This window comes from Synchiropus splendidus, chromosome 2 (assembly GCF_027744825.2).
Source record: "Synchiropus splendidus isolate RoL2022-P1 chromosome 2, RoL_Sspl_1.0, whole genome shotgun sequence".
NCBI lineage: Eukaryota > Metazoa > Chordata > Actinopteri > Syngnathiformes > Callionymidae > Synchiropus > Synchiropus splendidus.
Window position 1 is genome coordinate 34,289,782 of NC_071335.1, and position 21,563 is coordinate 34,311,344.

General features: G+C 40.5%; 2 protein-coding genes across 2 annotated transcripts in view; both read left to right on the plus strand.

Moving 5' to 3' along the window:
- The first annotated feature begins 892 nt into the window (after window positions 1-892).
- LOC128754409 (cilia- and flagella-associated protein 52-like) lies at window positions 893-10,619 on the plus strand. The gene is made up of 14 exons (XM_053857008.1): window positions 893-993; window positions 1,262-1,461; window positions 2,106-2,242; window positions 2,548-2,676; window positions 2,752-2,851; window positions 2,923-3,039; window positions 3,141-3,241; window positions 3,346-3,516; window positions 4,214-4,362; window positions 4,890-5,035; window positions 5,152-5,303; window positions 5,441-5,543; window positions 8,945-9,056; window positions 10,430-10,619. Exons 1-14 carry the CDS (start codon window positions 933-935, stop codon window positions 10,609-10,611), a joined length of 1,860 nt encoding a protein of 619 aa, XP_053712983.1. The 5' UTR covers window positions 893-932; the 3' UTR covers window positions 10,612-10,619.
- Window positions 10,620-12,034: 1,415 nt separating this feature from the next.
- The window catches only part of LOC128753752 (ubiquitin carboxyl-terminal hydrolase 43-like), a 45,548-nt gene continuing 36,019 nt past the window's right edge, over window positions 12,035-21,563 (plus strand). Inside the window, exons 1-2 of the mRNA XM_053855807.1 lie at window positions 12,035-12,869; window positions 18,957-19,094. Of these exons, the coding sequence (XP_053711782.1) occupies window positions 12,294-12,869; window positions 18,957-19,094 (714 nt within the window). The 5' untranslated portion in view covers window positions 12,035-12,293. The remainder of the gene's footprint in view (window positions 12,870-18,956; window positions 19,095-21,563) is intronic.

Genomic DNA, 21,563 nt, shown 5'->3' on the forward strand with positions numbered 1-21,563 from the left:
TTGCATCATACTGTGGGGATCAGAAAAGATGCTCGGCCATAAAACTACATCAGCTGGGTTTGATCCTCTATTCTGTTGTTTCTTTGCTTTGAATTAAAATTTCTTTTGTATTACATGCCTTCAAAAACTTCAATCATAATAAAATTACTCATTCCAGTCAAATATTCTATTTCTTTTACAATTATAAAAATACAATCCTACTAAATTTTTATCAATTTAAATGGCTTCCCGTCTGTCTGGCGTTGGTTCTCACGTTTAAATCACAAGTCATGACCCAAGTCGATTAAAGAATATGTGATTTCAACCTCATATTCGATACATTGAAGCTTTCGTAAAATAAAAGCTGATCATTTTTGACCCAAAAAAACATTCCACTTACTGTAGTCAACTGTATTTTTAAATAAACAGCTTCACCAAATATTGTGATAACCCATCCACTTTTTCTCTGTTTGGGTTGTGGGGTAAACATGCGGATGTTAACTGGCTTAGTTATGAGTTTTGTTGTAAGTTTTTCCAACTGTTACGCTTCTTTCTATCGTCACAGGTCCACGCGCAAGAATGCTCATACTTCGCCTCGAATTATTTTTGCAGATCCAGCCAGCACACTGAGTTGGGGGTAGAACAAGTAACTAAATTCAAATAGGTTGAGTTATTCTTGTAGGTGCAGGTGATTACGCAACCAAAAGTGTATTTTTGACCGCAGTGCACTATGTGTTTTGTTTTGGGTGGACACTCTGCTAGAAATAATTTGTGGCTGACTTTTCCTCTCCTGTTTGTTGTTGCTAAGTAACGTGTGTTACTTGTATGTGTCCGGGGGTCCGCCACTTAAAACAGCGTCGCCCCGTTTCGGAAGATTTTATTATTATTATTGTTTGTTAGTCAGAACAAGGAAATTAATTTAAAATACAATTTATTTTTTTGTCTTGTCAACAATGGCTTCGGAGACGCAGGGGGTCGCTAACCTTGAATTAGAGTCTGCCATTGGATTCAACGGTAATTGTCTCTCTTTCGTGTTTAATTGTGTTGCAGGCGTGACATTAAATTTAGCATAAAGACAATGACTTAAACTTAAAATGAAAAAAGGCTGACTTCTCTCAGTTAAATTTGTGATCAGCCTTTGTTTTTTATTTTATTTTATTTTATTTTAGTTTAGTAACAGCACTTTATTTTGAAGCACTTTCCGAGTTGGTGGAACCCCCACTGACCGTGGCAATAAATTCTATTCTGATTCTGATTCAGATTCTGATTCATCTGCGTTCAGGTCGCGTGTTCTCTGGTCTCTGGCTTCATCCCGACAAAGAGAACCTCGTCTATCCTCTGGGAAACACTGTCATCATCAAGAGGGTGAAAGATGGGAAGCTGGAGTTCCTGCAGGGCCACACAGACAACGTGACCTGTGTTGCTGTTTCCAGAAAAGGCTCTTTTATTGCCTCTGGACAGGTGAACTTCATGAATCACAAGGTATATCTCAGGACTCTTTTGTTTTGCTTTTGCTGTTGATCCTTCTCATCCAGGTTACTTTTAGACTCGGAGACCAGCCAAAAGTGTGAGGCTAAATATTCCCTTTTTTACTGCAATGGGTTTTTCTGCAGCTCAGGCTCTTAACAGGATCAAACCATGAACCATGAAAAGCTTGAGCAATCCAAACACACTGTCCACCACGGTGTTTTACTTATGTAACAGCAATACAAAACCGAAAATACACAAATAATACAAATCCAAATCCGTGCTGTTGTCAAAGAAATTGAGATAATAAGAAAATAAAATAAGAGAAACAATACTACAGAAGAAAATCTCATGATAGCGATGGTAAATAAAAAAGCAGAGTGAGATGGCGTCACATGAAACCTGGTCCTCAGGGCTGTGTTTCTGCGTTAGATTGTAAGAGGATGGGTTTGATTTTTGCTGGGGAATTTAAGGAAACATATGAAAATGAAATAGGACGCCATGATCACGCACTACACATTGCATTCAGGAAGCTCGTGAGTTCTGTGTTTGACTTCATGTGGAGACAACTTTGTGGCATCCAACTGGTATTTTGTAAGTCTATGAAGTCATTCATTTCCTACAGTGTGTTTTTTGTTGTTGGATGTTTTATTCAACAGGCTCCTCTCATAATTTGGGATTATGCAAACCGGGCCATCTATGCCCTGTGGGAACATCACAAGACAAAGGTAGAAGCTTTGGCATTCTCTCCAAATGAAAAGTACCTGGTTTCCCTCGGAGGTCTGGATGATGGCAGGTACAGTGAACGCCTTGTTTTAGGTTTATTTGGAGTTGAAAAAGACATTTTACATCAAATATTTCATTAGCTTCAGGCAGTAACAGATAGTAAGTACGCCTACATAATAGGAAACACTTGAAAATTCTCTGAAATATATCACAAAATATTAAATAGGAATAAGCTGTAGCAGGATGTTTTTAAAACTTTGTTTTTGTTGTTGCTTTTCTTAGTAAGTAAGACGGTTTTTTGTTTCGGAAACCTGTCCTGGTTTAATGCTTTTAAGGCTCGCTCTTAAATCACATTGTTCATTATTGTATTTCCAGCATTGTGATTTGGAACATTGAGACAAAGCGTGCAATCTGTGGATGTCAAGCTTCCGCTCAGCATGTCGGTCAGTGCTTCACCGTTCGCTACTCAAACACAAATGACAACATTTTCGTCTCAGCCGGGAAGTGAGTATCGATTCAGCTGAAATTGTGGTGTTAAAAGTCTGTATGATCTGAATGTGCTTTGCTTGTTTTGGACAGTGAGACGCTGCGTGTCTGGGAGCTGGATGTCGCCAGCAAAAAAATCATCCCCACTGAGTGTAGAACTGACAAGCTGAAAAGAGTTATGAAATGCATTGAGGTATTTCATCCTTTTTAAAAAAAAAAAAACTTTTCATCACCACAGTATTAACTTGCGTTTATTCACAACAGATCTCAGAGGACGATCAATACATTTTCTGCGGCACCACGACTGGCGACATAATGAAAATCAACATGAACATGAGACGCCTGAGCGGCTGTGGTCCTGTCAAAACCAAGTACAACCTGGTACAAGTGCTTTATTTACTGAGTGCTGTGCTTCCCTTCGCTGGGCCTGGCTTCTGTGTTTGTCTGTGTTACACACACTGGATCTGTTCTCTCCTATCAAGGGAGTCAGCGTCATAAAGATACTGAAGTCAGGTGACCTAATTGTCGGGTCTGGATCTGGCACTGTCGCGCTATGCTCTGGGTCAAACTTCAGAACTCTTAAGTGAGTTTCACTTCAGGTTTTATAATCCCTTGACTCAGGCAGTCATTACAAACTGTAGGAAGTGAACTGGAGAGATTTATCTTTATCTTTGTGACCTCACATAGAAAAGTCCAGGTGGAAAAGCGGGTGACCTCGATCACGATGACTGGAGATGATCAGAAGTGTGTCATCGGAACCGAGGCTTCCCATATATACGGGTTCCACTGTGAAGAGTTCAAAACTGAGCTCTTAACCTCCTGTCCGACCAGAGCTGTCAAAGATGTGGCCATTCCCTTGTGAGTAATAAAGACATAGGCAGAAAATGGCTTCTTTTAAGAAATGAAAATATTATTTCACCCATGACATAAACCAAGAAATGAATAGTTACTTTGTCATTCCTTGTTAACTGCTAGAAACACAATATATATTTGTGTATCTCCACGAACATCTTGGCTACAGAATACATTTTCACAACCACGTTTGAAATGAAATTTCTCTTCTGAAAAGTTTGCTTTATTAAAAGTACAAGTGATCAAAAGCCTTTCTGATCAGGTGAGATCAGAGCAGTTTTCATAGGACAAGTGAAGTTGTTGAAATCGCTGGAAACATACAGTAAGAACCATCTTTGGATGATAGCTTACAGCTGAGTGTTCCTTTATCATCAGTGTAAACAATGAGACTTGTCACCCATGACTCTTGTCACAAGCAAGAGCCATTATACTGTACATATCAACAGCAGGCTGAGTTACTTTCAAAGTAATGGAGGAATACACATTCCCAGGTTAAAACTTGACCTGGCAGTATGTTGTGGGGAATGTAGTCCACCATGATCTAAACTTCCTGTTATCCATGTCAGTCCTCGGTGGTTTGTTCAACCACATGGTGTAGTCACCATATTTTCCTTGTTTCAGTTGCATATGAAGGCAAATATAAAACTATTTTCTTCACAAGTATGGTGGTAATAATCAAACAACTTTCTGTTTTCGCCGTCAGCGGAACGTCTGAGATTTTCGCCACCTGCTCTGAGGGCGACATTAGACTGTGGAAAATCAACAAGTCAAAGGAGCTGCTGAGAATCACTGTGCCCAACATGACATGTAACTCCCTGGAGTTCATGATGGACGGACACAGCATCATCAGTGGTGAGGACGCCTCCGGAGTCTGGAAGTCTCGACAGGGTTCTCTCCATCTGTGGTTGCACCAATATAGCACTAAGGCTGGGTATTAAATTCATATATCCCATCACAACCCATTTTCATTTTAGACAGAGAGTGACAGGCGCAGTTGATGTAGCCTGAACTTCATTCCTGCTGTTGCAAAGTAGTGCAAAATGATATTTTATTTTTATTTGTTTATGCAATGAGGTAATGTGTGCACATGAGGGGGTGTAGCTAATATATCAATGGGGGTTTCTGGTCTCTACCTTAGCGGTAGGGTAAGCATCTTAGTCATCCGGGAGACTCACAACTGTCAGTCAGGCTGCCTTCTCAACATCTCCATGGTGAGGTGTTCAGGTCTCGGCCTCTTTGCTCTGATGGACTGGACCTTGAAAACATAGGCACCCTTGCATACATTACATTGTTGGATGTGGAAACCTGGAGATGGAATTGTTCAGAATTGTGTTTGCTAGTTAAGCGTGTTAGCATGCTGACCTGCGTCTCTCATCCAGCCTGGAACGATGGCAAGATTCGGGGCTTTGGGCCGGAAAGTGGATGTCTGTTGTTCATCATTCATAATGCACACAGTAATGGGGTCACTGCTGTCGCTGGAACCAAAGACAGCAAGAGGATTGTCAGCGGAGGCGGAGAGGGCCAGGTTAGTTATTCTTTCTTGACTCACCATAATTTGCTTCCACAGAATCAAAACATCTCACTGCTTAAGAATGTATAGCCTTTTCAATGGAAGTGTTCTCCCCTGTCGTTGTACTGCAGGTGTGCGTTTGGGAGCTGACGCAGCCGAAGCCTCGACTTCTTCAGTTCATGAAAGAACACAGAAGCTCTGTGAATTGCATCAAAATCAAAAGCGATGATAAGGAGTGTGTCTCGGTCAGCTCTGACCGTACCTGCATCATATGGGACTTAGAGTGAGTCGCATACGTCTCCTTAGAAAAACTGGGTAAAACAACTGCTTCGCAGCGTAGCTGGCTGGAAGTAGTTCTATACTTTCAATAGAATAGAGTGGCTCTCATGAATGGGTTTTGTCACTTTGTTGCCGTTGCAGGCGATTTGTCAGCCGTCAGTTGGTGACAGCCAACTCCATGTTCCAGACGGTGTGTTACCACCCAGAGGAGTTCCAGATGATCACAAGCGGCACTGACGGAAAGGTGCGTTTCACATGTATTTATCTCATATCGACAGCATATTGCATGTCTGTTTCAAATGCAGGACTGTTGAGGAGCGAGAGACAATGGTGGCTGAGTTTTAGAATACTTCAGGATTACGTAAAACTGTGTGGAGCGTAATCACTTGGTGCAATGTGATTCTGAATTAATTGAAGAACCAAATAAAGTGGATTGAAGTGTGAAGCACTTCACTCATTTGAGTTGGTAATGAAATCCAATTTGCCAATCTATGAAACAATGAATCACACATCTTTCAACTTAGAGTTTTCATCTTGGTTTTAACTCCTTATGTCTTGCAGTCAAGGTGCATTTTTGCTTCTCAAACTTGTGTGTGCTTGAGAATCAAAAATCCATGTGAATCCTTTCAATCGGCCATTTAGGTAAACGCCGCGGCGAAATTTAGGCCGTCCTTGAAAGCGTAGGAAAATCCTGCTGCTAAAGTAACCGTGAATGTGCTTATGTAAGCGTCTTATATGCCTTTCACAACCGTTTAACAATGTGAAATGAAAGCTGCTGTGACAAAAATCCCCATTCTTTGAAGCGTGGTTGGCCCGGCCCCACAAAAGGTGAGAAGTGTACCGGTGGGTTGCATCGCGGCAGCTTAAAGCAAATGAAGAACGGACTGAGTGGAAGACAGAGAGAGGGAAGGACTCGTGGAATGGGGAGTGTTGTGTAGTTGGTGCCTTCCTGCGGATGTGCCACCCAAGTGCCAGTCAGATCCACCATCTGCTCAAGCAAGGACACAGGCACTCTGTCTGCTAGAACAAATACCTACACTCTCCTCGCCCCTTCACCACTTGGACTTTCTGCATCCAAGTATAGCAGGCGGAAAAAAGGACAGCCGCCTTACTCTACTACTCTACTAGTCTTGAGTGTGTCGTGGAGTGTCACAACTGTGGATCATTTAATGCAGCCTTGCTTCCTGATCCTTTACCCATTGTTTTTCCCTTCAAGATATACAATAGTAAGAAAGCGACCTGTTTGAAGTCGCTGCATCTGGATTTCCAGCCGAGAGTTTGGACTCGCCCTCTCATTTCATTTCCCTGTTGTTCTTTGGTTTCACCGTTATTTACAGTGCAGATTCTCAATGAAGGCATTGAAGCTACAAGTAAACACATATAGTGAAGGTTCTTCAAAACAGCCACCCGTTGCTTTGCGGTGTGTAGTGAGAAGGCGTGTCCAAGCTTTTTGACTTAACTGCATGTTAAGAGAAGACGACCAGTGGATTCAACAAATGAAAGCCTACGATTTATGTCGTCTGAATTGTCAACTTCAGTGACAACTTACCATGGCATTTAAAAAATATTGCCTGAAAAATAATATTTGCAGTGTAAATAAATAATAATAATAATAATAATAAATTGAACTGGAACATTTTGTTGTAAGGAAGAAAAACACAATGGTGTTAAAATGTAGACAGTAGTCATTTTATTTTTTTTCAGCCAATCTATATGTATATATATCTATATGTATATCTATATCTATCTATCTATCTCTCTCTCTCTCTCTCTCTATATATATATATATATATATATATATATAGATAGATAGATAGATAGATAGATAGATAGATATAATACTATTATACTACCTTTCACTTGGCATTAGAATTGACATTTTTAACGTTACACTTAACAGACCCTGTCTCGGTACCAAAAGCACAAACAAATGACTATATTGTATTGGTTGCTTGAGTCCTTGGCTCCTGACTTTATGTCTTGAGTGGTGTCATCATCTGTCTGTGATGTCACTTTCAGAGCCAGTGTCTACAGTGTGGCATGTAAAACTAACAGTTTAAACAGGAAAATGAGATGTGATTCTCAACCAATTTCTATACCTCAGTTTTAATTTTCGACAAAACTTTTATCCCAGCGATATGAGAGAAAATGTTAAGTAGGACACTGAGCAGTGAAGCCCCACCATAGAAAGGCTGTACTGCTTTATAGGAAACTATAAATAAAACGATTTGTTACGGAGCCTTTTGTTGCTCTTCCCTTCCAAAACCAGCAGAATGATTTTTCACAATGATTACGTCCCCGCTCTTGTGTCGCCCTCACCAAACAAAATTAAATCTTGTCTCTCAGGCTTGTTGCAAAGATGCCATGTGTAAACACTTGAAGAAACACGTCTGAAATGAAGCCTCCATAATTTAGAACTTTTGTTTTGATCACTCTCCTGATGGAAACATTTTCATGTCTCTTAATCTGCATCGTAAAAAGAGCATTCCAAGGGTGTTTTTATGAAGAGATCCTTAGTACTCTTATGCAAATAACCTTGAGGTGTGTGTCACTGCACCTCAAAAATATCTGCCATCAGTGCTAAAAATAACTTCAGTGACAACCTGGCGAAACCAAAGGCTTTTATGTCGGCTTCAAGGCCCAGGGATTATTGTCATTCTGTTTAGACAACTGAGCTCAATCTTTAGGCTTGTTAGAGTTCAGATATATTTTGATATTATTGAGGATGAAAAAGATATTAGGTGATTACAGACTGTGTAACGGACAGAAGTATTGGTACTAAATAGAGTGTGTACAAAGAACATAATGTAGAGAACAAATGTTGATGTCAAAGCTACGGGTAGAAATGACCAAAGGTATCTTCTTTACAGCAGCTGAGACGTGCAGCACGGTGATGTTTGGCTCTCATGAAGAGGATTAGGGTCTTCAACATGGAAGACAGCTTCACTTATTGTCTCCAGAATATTAAAAAGGCTTCCACTTTAAATCACTATGTCTACTCTCAGTAGATCAATTAAGTACTTGCTTATTATAACTGCGGTGCTGTTAAGTGTGAACTTTTCCAGGGTGATGTATAGTCAGACTCAACAAGAAGCGGTTCTTTACAATGATTTATTACTGGCCAATATGCTGCTAATACAAATATGAATAAGCGGTTTATTTATGGATAAATATGTTCCCCAGTTTATTCATGTTCATTTCTCGGCGTCTTTTCTGTAAAACCATCTATTTAGTCAAAGTGGTTTCTGTTTGTCGTGGTCTTTCTTATGTAACAGTACAGCCATAATCTGAAATTTTATTACGAAGTTAAATGTGGCTCAAATTTAATGTTCTATTGGCAAAATCTGCTGCCTTTTTCTCAACATTTTTCCTTAAACCAGAAGGAAGCACTTGACCTGATGACAGGTGCATGACATTTTATGAATCGACAGTTGCCCTGGATGTCTAAGTTCTTCGCCCACAGACTTCCGCTCACAGCAGTTCAAGTAATGCTTTTAGAGGTCTGACTTAAAACAAATGTTCATGCAGTCATTACGGGGATGTGTTAGCTGTCTTCGCGAATAGTGATGTAATAGTTTCATTGTGGAGGATCGGTGTTAAGACGTTAAATGTTTATGACATGAGTACTATGTGTCTCTCTCTTAGGTCACCTTTTGGGACTTGCACCTAGGGACAGCCATCAGGGAGATGGTGGTGACGCAGGGTGGAGCCATCAACGCCATGGACATTACACAAGACGGCAAACACTTTGTGACAGGTACGTTTCATTGTACGCAAATCTTCCCGTGCTGCGATAGGATTTCCCTGCCGTTAGGCACACCCTAGCGATGAGTATCTGTCATACATTTGTAATAGTTGGTTGAGAATCTATGCGATTTTTGAGATTATTGAATGTTAAGTGATATGCAATACATGCCTTTGGAAATATTTTAAAATAACATTGCGTTCGTACCAACCCTTGTATGTCTGCTGCCAGGATATTCCAAAACTTTAGGTGGTGGTGTAGCAAGAAGCTGAAGCCCACATTACTGATCAGAATGGCGAAAATCACAACAACAGCGTCTCTGCTGCTTCGAAAAGCAGAGCAGAGGGTCTTAACCTTTTTGATCTCAGGGCCCAACTTTCCCAGAACAAATGGACCCATGGCCCACTCAAGTTATAGAACTGATTCATTACTCTTGATTTAATTTGTGATCAATAACCATATTTCATCTACTGACACGTAAACAAACCAAAACCTTGTGAAATGACATGAAACCATGTGATCATCGCATAGATGTTTATTCGTCATCGAGAAGTCCAACCAGCAGCGGAACCAGGGGCAAGTCATTTTCATCAAATTTGTTAAAGAAAAAAAAAAAGAATAAACTTGATGCAAACTGTTGAAAAATTTCTAGAAACTGAATGCAATTATGATGATTATGATTTTGATAATAAAACCATGTCTAAATATCATAAAATAAAAATGATATATTTTATTTAAACTCCAAAGAAAATACAACTGTAAAATGTAAAATGTTTTATTTATTTTCAAAACTGCTTCAACAGGCGCTTTCATGAACAGTTTTTGGGGGCACCATCATTTTTTCTTTTCAAGAACTTCTTCATAGTTGTTTACTATCACAGATTTGCAGCTGTCATCTCAATTCAATGACACACTACTGCCACCATATGTGGCTAATGTATTAAAACTGAGCATCTGGCTACCCTCACGGCCCAAAGGTGTAAAACAAAACAACTTTCAGTGACCTTCTAGGGGGCGCTCACGGCCCAACCATGGGTCCCGGCCAGTATCGGCAAATGCAAACATGCTGAGAGGCAAATACTCCAGTTGTGTATTTCTTTGTTTTTAAAAACAGCTGGATAAACATGTAAACGGGGCCCTAGTTGTCACAGATAGCATCAGTCATGTGGTGCTCCCTGCATTCTTGAATCAGGTGTATCCTTATGGTACCTCTTGAAAAGCCTGCATGTCTTGCAAGCTTGCTGGACATGTCGTGCTGAAGGATGTGAACATTGCCAACTCTGTCCCAGCCAAACAACCAACAGCAACCAGCTGCAGAAAATGATTGGGAACCATTTCAGGGCTTTTCATCTCTGCATTTCAATTCATGTTTTTGTGCCTTCCAGGTGGGAACGACAAGGTGGTGAAGGTGTGGGATTACATCGCGGGTGAAATGACCCATGTTGGCATCACACACGGTGGGACAATCACCAGTGTGAAGATCTGCTCCAACAACCGGACCCTTATCAGCACCAGTGAAGACGGAGCCATCCTCCGCTGGAAATTTCCTTTTCCCCTTTCTTCATAAAACACCAGAATCAGCACAGCAACAAAGCATCAGTTGTCTTACCAACGACTCTTGCTAGTTAGTCTACTATATATATATATATATATATATATATATATATATATATATATATATATATATATATGCTTGAGACTTGGCCACAATAGAGTCCTCTCTCGGCATGCTGCTTGTGTACCATTTGTCAGAACTACTGTACATATACATAGTGAAGCTGCTGATAAGGTAAATAAAACCCAGCCATCAGGGGCTCCACCGTGGATCTCAATGGAACATGTGTCTCAAAGTCTAACTAAGAGAGTGAGTAAGGGAGTTTTACAAATGAGTTTTATAATGTGGTGTTCTGGAACACAGTAGGAAAGAAGTCAGTTGGGTATTTGATGTCTGTCTTCATGCTGTAATAATGAAAATGTAATAAAGAAATTTTCTAATTTCTTCATTTCAAATGGGTTTGTTTGATTTAAAAAAATGCATCTGTAGTCAATTGTCCATTGTCACAGATGGAGTGATTTTTTTGCTCTCAAACCATTGAGTTCTTTATGAATCCATACATGAGCTGCAACTGACTTCTGCAGTTTTTGATCAAGAGCCACAAATGGCCCCTTGACCTCATTTGGATTATATGTGTTACTATTTCGGTGATTTACTTGCAGTCAACGTAAGCTGAAAATTATTTATTTGCTTTTGGAGTTTGTTATATATATATATATATATATATATATATATATATATATATATATATATATATATATATATATATATATATATATATATATATATATATATATATAAAAGCATCTGTTTGCTTTTGTTCAGGCCAGGGTTTCCACTACTCTGAATGTACCTGAAATTCTTATACAAATTGAAATTCTTATACAAATATTTTAAAGACATCAACAGAGCTTTAGTTTAAATAAGGTGATATAAAAACTTGAATATAGACACCATCGTGATTTATTGTGCCATTGTCAAACTGATGCAAAATAAACAATATTTTGTTGTTTTGTTGTTGTTTAAATGTATGTATGGGTCCATCATTTGATTCAGTAATATACCAAATTCATTCAAATTGAAAAATGTGGCTTCTTGTGACAAATATTTTCATACCATTAAACTGCGATTAATTGACATAAATTAAGTAGATTAATTAATCGAATTCCACCTATATATATACACACACACACACACATACACATTCCTGACTTATCCAAGTTAAAAAGCTAAAATAAATAAAGTAAAATAAAATACAATTCTGACGTAAGTATATTATGACGAAGTATATCATTTCAAACAAAACTGATTTAATGTACTTTACTTAATATTGGTCAATAAGTTGTGTATTGTTTTGCAGACAGACGGAGCGGAGGGAGGGAAGACGGAACAGCCACGGTGAGTGAGTGGAAGAGCCACCGATGAGGAAGTGAGATTGAACCCGCGATGGAGCGCAGTTCCCCGGCTCCAGGAGAGGACTCGATACCCTGCCTGTCTGCGTGGACCGGTGACGGCGGCACATAGGGAGACAGGCTGGCTGGTCAAAGAAACCATTTGGATGAACCATGTGCCTGCTCGGCGACTCGTGCTTTCCGGCTGAGCGGTGAGAAGTGACGCGAGGACCGCCGACAACAGTGTGGCAGACAGGTGCAACTCCGCGGTTTCCTTCTCTCTCGCCGCCCCGAACAGGAGCCATGGATTCCCGCAAGTCGAAGAAACAGGCGATGAAACCGAAAAAGCGCAAGGAAAAGAAATATAAGAGCGGGAGGTTCATGAGAAGGAAATCCTTGCGATCTTTTGGGGATTTCATGGGAAGGATACTCAAAACTTTGGGTACTTTGGCTCACTTTCGCGAAGGCAGACCGCCGGATGTGGAGGACGACGACGGCGGGTTCGGCCAGAGCGACACCGGCGGATTCAAAGATGAGGCGCCCGGGAAGAAAAGCTCCATTGTGTCGTCCCAGGGGTTGGTGAAAGAGCGACTGTCCGGGTGTTACGGCGACAAAACCCCCGGGGTTCTGGGGCTGAAGAACCACGGGAACACCTGCTTCATGAACGCCGTGGTTCAGTGTCTCAGCAACACCGACCTGCTGGCCGAGTATCTGGGCCTGGAGCGGTATCGCACGGATGTCTATCATCGCAAGGTGAACGGTGATTCTGCGGACGAGGAGCAGCAGACCACCCGGGGAGAGGTGACGGAGCAACTGGCCTCTCTGGTCCGAGCGCTGTGGACGCTGGAGTACACGCCGCAGCTGTCAGTGGAGTTCAAGGTGAGGACACCGGTCCAACATCCCTGTCAGTCACCCACACCAGCATCTATGGGATGTAACCAGGTGCATGGATCATGTTGAAGTCATACACAATTGAAATCGCCATACCACGTCCTCTCAGTTGGGACCAAACCTAGAGTTGCCTGCAGCAGGACTTTGACCTCTGACCTGACTGGGAGACATATTAATGTAGTGTGTTGAGCACAGCATAAGTGAACAAGTCAACTCTTGGTTATGATGTTGTGTCTTTTGTTTGCTTGATTTCTCCGAGCAAAGGTGAAGTCAGTCCTCTCAAGGTTGCAGATCACTTCAGGAGTGCTGCACAGAGTGGCGTCGGAGCAGCAGCAATTTGACCGCCGGGCCACTTCACTCCCATGAATCTTATCTGTCACACATACTTGCACTGTCTGATTCACCTGCTGAACATTTCCCGTCCTCTGCGGTTGTTTGTCAGCATTCCTCGCTAATCATGTGACTGATTCCCAGTTCATTCATTCTTATCAACACAGACACAGGTTACCGTGCGCTCGGCAAGTGGGTTAAAGGCCTGCTTAAGTTTCAGGAATGGATTGAACAAATATTGATCAGTTCTTCTATTAGTCTTAGAACCAGTAGTGGCAAGCAGAATTATCTATGAGGTGCTGCAGGCCCACCAGCTGCCTGTGGCACATGACACTTTGGTTTAGCAAGTGAGTAAACATTCGTAAAGATACATTCTGATCACTGTACATTTGTATTGTGATAAAAGTAATAATAAAGTAAATGAATCATTTATGATAACAAAAGGTCTTTAGAACCAAACATGGCAGAGTTATTATCAAGTCATTATAATGTATTGTTTTTTTTTAGAATTCCGACAGTGTAATGTTTATTTTTATCAGTTTAAAATCTAAGTGCCTTTTTTAAATTCTCAAAATAAATGCGCGAATAAGCAACAGTTTAACTCTCATGTCAGAATGGATGGGTTTTTGCATCTGTATTCAAACCCGCTTTTATCTTGAAGACTGTCTTCAGGAGATGATAGCATCTGTTTGTTTAAGCTACAGATAAACGTATATCTGGAAAGCGTTGGATGCTTTGATCCAGCTTGACTGACCCAGACAAGTTGTATCTTCTGCCTTATCTGCAGTGGCATCCCTATTTACACATGAAGCGAAGGCTTCTGTGGGATACTAGTGACCCTCTCTGAACCCAAAGTAGACGACGAGTACTGCCATAGCATGGTTTGATTTTAAAGTCTAATGAGCTCTGGCGTGTTGTAGTGTGTGTGATTGCACACACTTTTATTCCTCCTCATGCTTTGTCACGTAAGGGCTGCATATTTCAAATATTACAGTATTTTTGAAGCACTTGTGTTCACAAAGTGCATAAGCCAGTCACACTGTTTTCAAGTAAGAGACCTATTATCACACTGTTTTAAGTACCTGTATATACCTCTGAAGCTCTGAACTTTATTCGAGTCGAGTGACTAGTACTCACTGGTTAATAGTACCATAATTTGCCCTGAGGAAGCGTTTAGTTTGTGGTATTTCAACCACATGAGCTTCATCTACATTCACTTCTGCTGCAATAATAGTCATTTCCACTGCAGGGATTGGCTGCACTCGAAGTCACGTCATGTTTTATGGAGCAGATTGGGTTCAGATGCCACTCTTTTTATGTCTAATGCCTGTAATTAATGTTATATGGAGTTAAAAGCAAGTGTGTCCTTCACTCCTCCTTCATTACCTTTCATCAGTACATCAACTCGGGGACTTCACCTCTCCTCGTCCCCCGGCGACGGTGGAGAGTGAATGGATGCTGCTGCATGTTTGAGTCTGGAACACAGACTTCCTGCTGAGAATCTCGTCTGATGTGCACTTAGCGAGGGAGAGAAGGAGCGCAGGAAAACCGCTGCTCATAAACCTGTAAAATCCCCCCGACTACTTCGCTTCTCTTCCCACTTCTGATGTCTGTAATGTGAGCTGACATATTTGACAAGTGATGAAAAAAAGTTGTCTGCAATAGCAGCAGAAGGAAATCTTTCTCCCTTATATCCAAGAGCTCTGCTTCGCTTTCTGGTTCTTGGCCACTGGCTTATTAAGATCCAGTGGACAGCTCAGTCAAGCTGTCATTGTTGTGTCTTCCTTGACGTTTGGCCTTGAGCGTAAAGGTGCGTGTTTTTTCAGCATCTTTTCTCTGCTGAGCATATTCTCCTTTTGACCCAAAGGTTGTTAAAGCAGGGGAATTTTCTGGGGCTCAAATGAGAATTTTTTTTTATGTTTATTGTGCCTCAGAAGCTCACCAGGAAAGATGCTGCGGAAGTCTAAAGTAGTCCTCTTTGTCCTGGAAATGTGTGTCAGGGATGCCCGACGAGACTGATGGTTTGTTTTCACCCATCTGTCTCTGCTCCCTTATTCTCTGGCAGCACTTGAAGTCGCGGGCAGGTGCGTCACACTGGCTGGATCTTAAAGTTGTCAGGCAGATGCTCCTTTTAGTGAGATTCTTGTGTTTTTAGATAAAGCAGATGGTTTTATCAAATATAATTCTTTCAATTTATTTTAGCAGACAGGTGATAGATTCCTCTGTGTTCTTTGTATGTGAATAAATACTATAAAAAAGTAAAAAACAATGTGCTCAGAATTCCAATTTGGTCGCTAATAATCTTTAACACAACTAGCATTAAAGTGTGAGCAGAAAACAGATGAATGTTTGCTTTTTGCTCTTAATTGTGGAACTAAATACGGAGTTTTTGAACTCCAGCTGTTATTCCATTGTAGCGCTATTATCCAGCAACAATGCAGGATTCAAAGCTGATTATTTTCACCATGTCTCATCCCTCTGTATTTCTGTCTCAAATTTACATTTGGGAAATCCATGTTGCCTTGCTCAGTGTTGACTCACTGCCACCTCACTAAAGGATTTCCAAAAATGGTTCTACACATATCACAGACTTAATTGTCGGCATCTGTCTGGAGGAGATTTATGTTACTACTGTGATAATTTTTGAGCTGAAACTGATTCATTCATGCTGGAATCCCTGGCCGACAGACAGTTGAGAATGAATGAGGGAGCGAACGTACAACTCCCTGCTACGCCCAGGTTGTACCTTAAGCTTTCCTTCCCAATAAAAGAACCTGAAAGATGTTTACGTAACCTGCGACCCAGATCTGTCCTCAGCTGATCAGAGGTCAGCTACAACTCATCGCTTGTTTGCAGAGACGTCCTAAGTTAAACATTGTAGTCAAACTTCCAAGCCCTTCTGACCCTCTTCAATTATACTGTCGGGTTTATGCAGGGACGGAAACTCCACTTAGCTAAATGGTCTGTGAATCAACAAAGCAACAGCGACTAAGCAAACAAAGCTCACAATGATTCTTAGAATGGTTTTTACTGTTGGCTGTGTCTTATGCCACTCTGTTACACATTGATGTGTAATGGGGTTGGCACAATTCAGTGATGCCAAGTCATGCACTGGCAATATGGTCATGTTGTTGGCGATATCTCTTGTACCCTGTATCATTATTTAATACATCCTCTCTTCCCTGGAATGAGTGGATGCTACTGAGACAACTTTGCCATGCATCTAGTTCTCTATATGACGTGTTTGGTCACATTAAATAATGACTTTCGTTGACTTATATTGACATTATGGAGTTAGAGTGTCAGAATCTATTGTTTCGTCTCTCCAACATTAGGGTGCATGTCTTGTCACCAGACTCCTCCCAATACACAGCACTAGTTGTGAGGGATCATATACTGATTCTGCAAATTAGAAAAAGGAATCAGAAACTAAGAATTATTGTACAACAATGAAATAATAGAAGTAGAGTAATTGGAAAGCCTATAATAATTAATATTTGTTTTAATATATGTGACAATGTATTAACAAAACAAAAGTATTAAAAACCTAAATATATAAAATGTAAAATATTCTCTGCAGGATTTCCGCTACATGTTAATGGCTGTGGCGCACTGCCATGACATCTTTTTCAGGTGAACTCTCACATGAGCAAAGGTATTGAAACAAAGTGGAAATGTCGAAACAAACTGATAACACATCGTGGAGGTGGACTTGAACGTGACAGTATTCTGTGTGTTTTTAGCGGAAAAATCCTAAAAGAAACATCATAATGACTGAAGTCTGGTGCTCGCGGAACTCAAGTCGCACATTCTGGCCGGGCGTACGAAGAGACGGACCGCTGCTGATTGGAGAGAGATTTACTCATCACGATAAAGAACTAGCACTTTTATTGTCACCAATTCAGTAAATGTCAAAACGTTCCCATTTGATTCATTGTTTCTCTGTCGTTTCTTTATTGGCTGTTCAGTGCTGTGTTTTACAAGTCACGTGAGTCAAAGAATGCATCATGAAGAAGATAAAATGTAAATCGCAGGGGCGGAATTTATTTGACAAAAATGCATTGCATCAGGGGTGATGACACGAAGGTCCTCCTGCTAAATCATTAGTTGTCTTCACTGGTGACATGACACGGAACTGAACATAGCCAAGAACCAAGCCGAACAAGGAAACAAAGGTGGGGATTTTTGACATTTACTTGCGCTCATATAGTCCGGCCCTTCAGGCAGGCTGTCTGCTAGGACAGGGGCGTCCAAAGCCCCGCCCCAAGCCTGCTCCCCTCCCCACACGCCAGGTCATAACTGTAAACATATATTTGTACAAAAATAACTTTATACGAAAACAAACATCTGAGTCAAATAGTCGTTATCAGAGATGAACTCAGTAGCAGTTACCACAATAACCCTTTCAGATGCAGTCTCCTGGGGAGTTGTTTGGCTTGACTGACTGAAGGAAAATACATATTTTTATAATGTTTCTTTCCCTTACAACAAGTGAAGTGTGAAGAGAAAAAAAAGTTGAAATAAACAGTCAAAATAATATTTGTTATCATGATGTTTTTCTAAGGATTTTCCAATAAAAAACACCATGACCGCTTCGATTGGGACAGAATCAAGATTATCACGGGCTTAATGGAATGTTCACCGCTTGGTCATGTCGGTCAGTGTGATGTCAGATTAAAGAACAAGTAAATTATATATTTTAATAAACACAAGTTGTACCAGTGAAAAAAAAAACTGTTACTCATAGAAAATACATTTTATCCAGGTATCAAGGTGAAGTAAAACCTTTTTTTTTAGATTTCCACACTTTAAAAAAGTCCTAAAAGGTCAATACTGTTAAAAGATATATATATATATATACACACATATACACACAAAACCGGAGAAAACCCACTCGCACATGGGGAGATCATGCAAACTCCTGCAGACAGGCCACTGGTCCGACCTGGGAGTCACCGTGTGGCCCTTGGGAAAGTCATAATATCAAAGTAACTTCAAATTGTTTTTAGCCATATGGACACAAAATTGAAACTAAAAACACATATGGACTGTTTAAAGTTTAGCAGGAACTCTCTGAAAAACCTTTTTGCTCTGAACTCAGGAGGCCTGGATAAATGCAGCACGTGGCCCTCGGGCCGCGCTTTGTTCCGGTCTGTTCGTCAGTTAATCTTCTCACAAATGAATCCAGCTTGTGACTTTGACATCCTTGGCATGGGTTGACTGTTTTCCCCCAAAAGACCCAGAGGTTCATTTATCACTCTCAGCAAAACAGTCTATCAATTTCAACCTTTCTTCTCTTCACTTAAAAGGCGCTCTTCCACTCTGCTAATATCCAGTGGTGGTAGTAGCTACACAACAAAGGAAAAGTTATTGTCAGAGTGAGCGATGCGAAAATGAAATTGAAAAACCCTGGTGCTAACTCTGCCCCTCCTTTATTGTTACATGTTAATAAAAGCCGTTTAATAATTAATCGAAATAAACATTCAGTTATAAGTCTTATTAATGCCTCAATAATTTAGGCCCTAACTTTTTCTATCTACTTTATTTAATCATATTCAGAGTCACCCTGAATCTGACTGGTGATTGAAAGCGACATGGCATATTCTTTTAAATAATTCATCTCTTGAGTGCTCCAAGTTATTAATTTTAACTTGCCTTTATTTTGATCTGTAAAAATCCTTGCTTCAGTAAGCGCTTGATGCAGTGATGGAACGATGAGCTAATATTCATGTTCTGCCGCTCCAGAGTACGGTGGCCAAGCATGCGTCACAGTTCCGGGGGAACTCGCAACATGATGCCCTGGAGTTTCTCCTTTGGTTGTTGGACAGAGTTCATGAAGATGCCAACAACACCAGTAGCAGCAACACCAAAGCCAAAGTTAAGGTGAGTGATCAAATGCTTTCTTGCCCTGACCTTATCACACTGCTCTGAGTCACTACACTGACTTTGTAAGTTTAATAGTCGTGTCGGTGCCTTAATTTATTTTCGAATCGATACACTTCCTTTTGGGCTTCCCATACACTTGACCTTATAAATAACCTTATGGATACCGTCTTGTTCATAAACTGACTCAAATACATATTTGATTTAAAGAGAGTGCTCTTTGAAAACCACCACATCTAATGCATGACTGGTGCAACTATTGGGTATTTCTTTCATCTTGAAACTTGCGGCTTGTCCCGGAAAAGGTCAAGGTCAGAGGTAGTCGTGTGTGATCATGGTATTTTGGATAAGAATTCATACTTGAAGCTGAATAAAAATGTTTTATATTTTATTAACATGAAAAACAGAACAACAGGTAAATAATTAGTTATTTAAACATATTAAAAACAGTCATTTATTGCAAAGTACTTAATAAGTAACCCAAATATTTTGGTACTTGATTCTCACTCATGTATTGTGTCACAGCTGAGGACACTTGGGATCATTTGTTTGACACTGGTAGAGTTGGCTCCATACTGTAGGTTTAGTAGCAGGTTCTCTTTGCTTCATTTTGGGTCTTCTATAGAAAATGTCAGCAAGCAAAAGGCCGCTGGCGCACACTCCAGTGGCGCGTTGGCCATTGCACCAGTAAACAGTGTTATACAGTAAGGCAAATGATGAACAGAAGCTATACTAACCTGTCAGAATTCACTGCTGCAAGGGGCATCATAGTGTCTGAATACAGTATTTGAGTACTTTTTGTACCAATAACCTTAACAATTAGTTGGCTAGTCGTCGTATTGATAGTGATTGTACTTTATGAAATATTCAGATTCATTAAAAACAAAGAAAATGGATTGTTGTTTTGAAACTTTATATTTGATTCTTTTGTAAAATGTGGTGTGGAAGGTAAGTGTCTTTTGATGTGTTCTTTGTCAACTGGCCTCGTACTTTTGACGTTTTGAGTCGGGGTGGTTGATGAACCCATCTGTTACTCACTTAAATGTGGATTATAGTCAACTATATCGACTAGTCGTAGCAGCCCTCATTGATATTTTTGACAACTTTAGTACCTGCAATGTTCCCCAGCGGTGTGAGAGCATGTGCTAGTGGTTGGGGTAAGTATCTTTTGGTGTGACTGCCAATACTCTGCTATGATTTTATAGGTGAATTAGCTTTAAATAAACTAAATTATGAACAAATAATTTATCATATGGCTTCCATCATGCTTGTCTCCCTCTGATGTTGCAACATGGGTTCCTTTTAGCCTCTGACCCAATTGGTCTTTTCGGCACTGGGTAGTTGTGTTAAAACAAGCCTGCTTTACTTTGCACTCCACACAAATTATTATATTGCTAAATAACATTTTAAAAATCAATTGGATTGGTTTTCTCGTGGGCCAATTTCTATTCATCCACAAATGTATTCCTCTGAGTGTAGTACAGGCCTGTAGTTTGAACCAGAGTGTAAACATTATTATTTTCGTGTGTTATTTTATGTGGCAAATTCAAAGGTTCTTCAAGTATTTAGGGCGCTAGTTTTCTGAGAATCTCTTCCCTGCACAGACTCCATAGATTGCTGTGGAATATCCCTTGTCGAATTGTCATCTCTCATCTCATCAGGGCTGTTAAGAAAGTATAGTCTTCCATAGTGAAATGACTTTTGGGCCTCTGCAGTTGATGGTTATGTACTTGATCTCACCATTGTCGTCCTGTGTCATCCAAAGAGCCGCATTCAGAATCGGAATGTTTGAGGGCTGCTGGGACCATGTCTTTTTTTCTTCACTCCATGACGATTTCTGCCTTTGTGCCCAAGAACCCTTCTCATGTTTACTTGTGATTTTTTTGTGTTTCAAAGCTGCACAAAGTCTACACCAAGCAGGTTTGCTTGCCTGGTTTCCCTGCTTCCCTCCTTGATATCACAGTCAGCTGCAGTGCCCCTGCTTTGTTTCTCCACAAAACAGCAAAGCTGTTCGTTCTGGTGTAAAAACGGTGCTTTTCTTCATCACATGACATCAACCAAAAACCAAAACGCTGCGTCACCTCTGTCTCCTTCCCACTTGTTGCCTAGCAACCACTCACATGTCCAGAGAGCTCCATGTTTTTCTTTTAAAACCATTTTGGATTTGGAGATGGGTCAAAAGCAGTAGTTGCCAAAAATGAAGCAACAAACAAGAGTCTTGTCTTATCAAAGAAAATCAGGAAAGACCTTCACGCTTCAGTCAGTTTATTTTCAGAACCCTGCAGGGTGTAGTTTTTGGTGTAACAGGGCGGGGCTGCATCCCTCCACTTCCTAAAATCAATATTCCTGTCAGGAGCGTGGAACATGCCATCATTTACCGCAAGAGCATCCACATTGCTGTGTGTCTTAGCCAATTTAGCTTCTGAAACAATTGCCATGTGTCAAGTGCAGAACTTCTGGCAAGTTTTC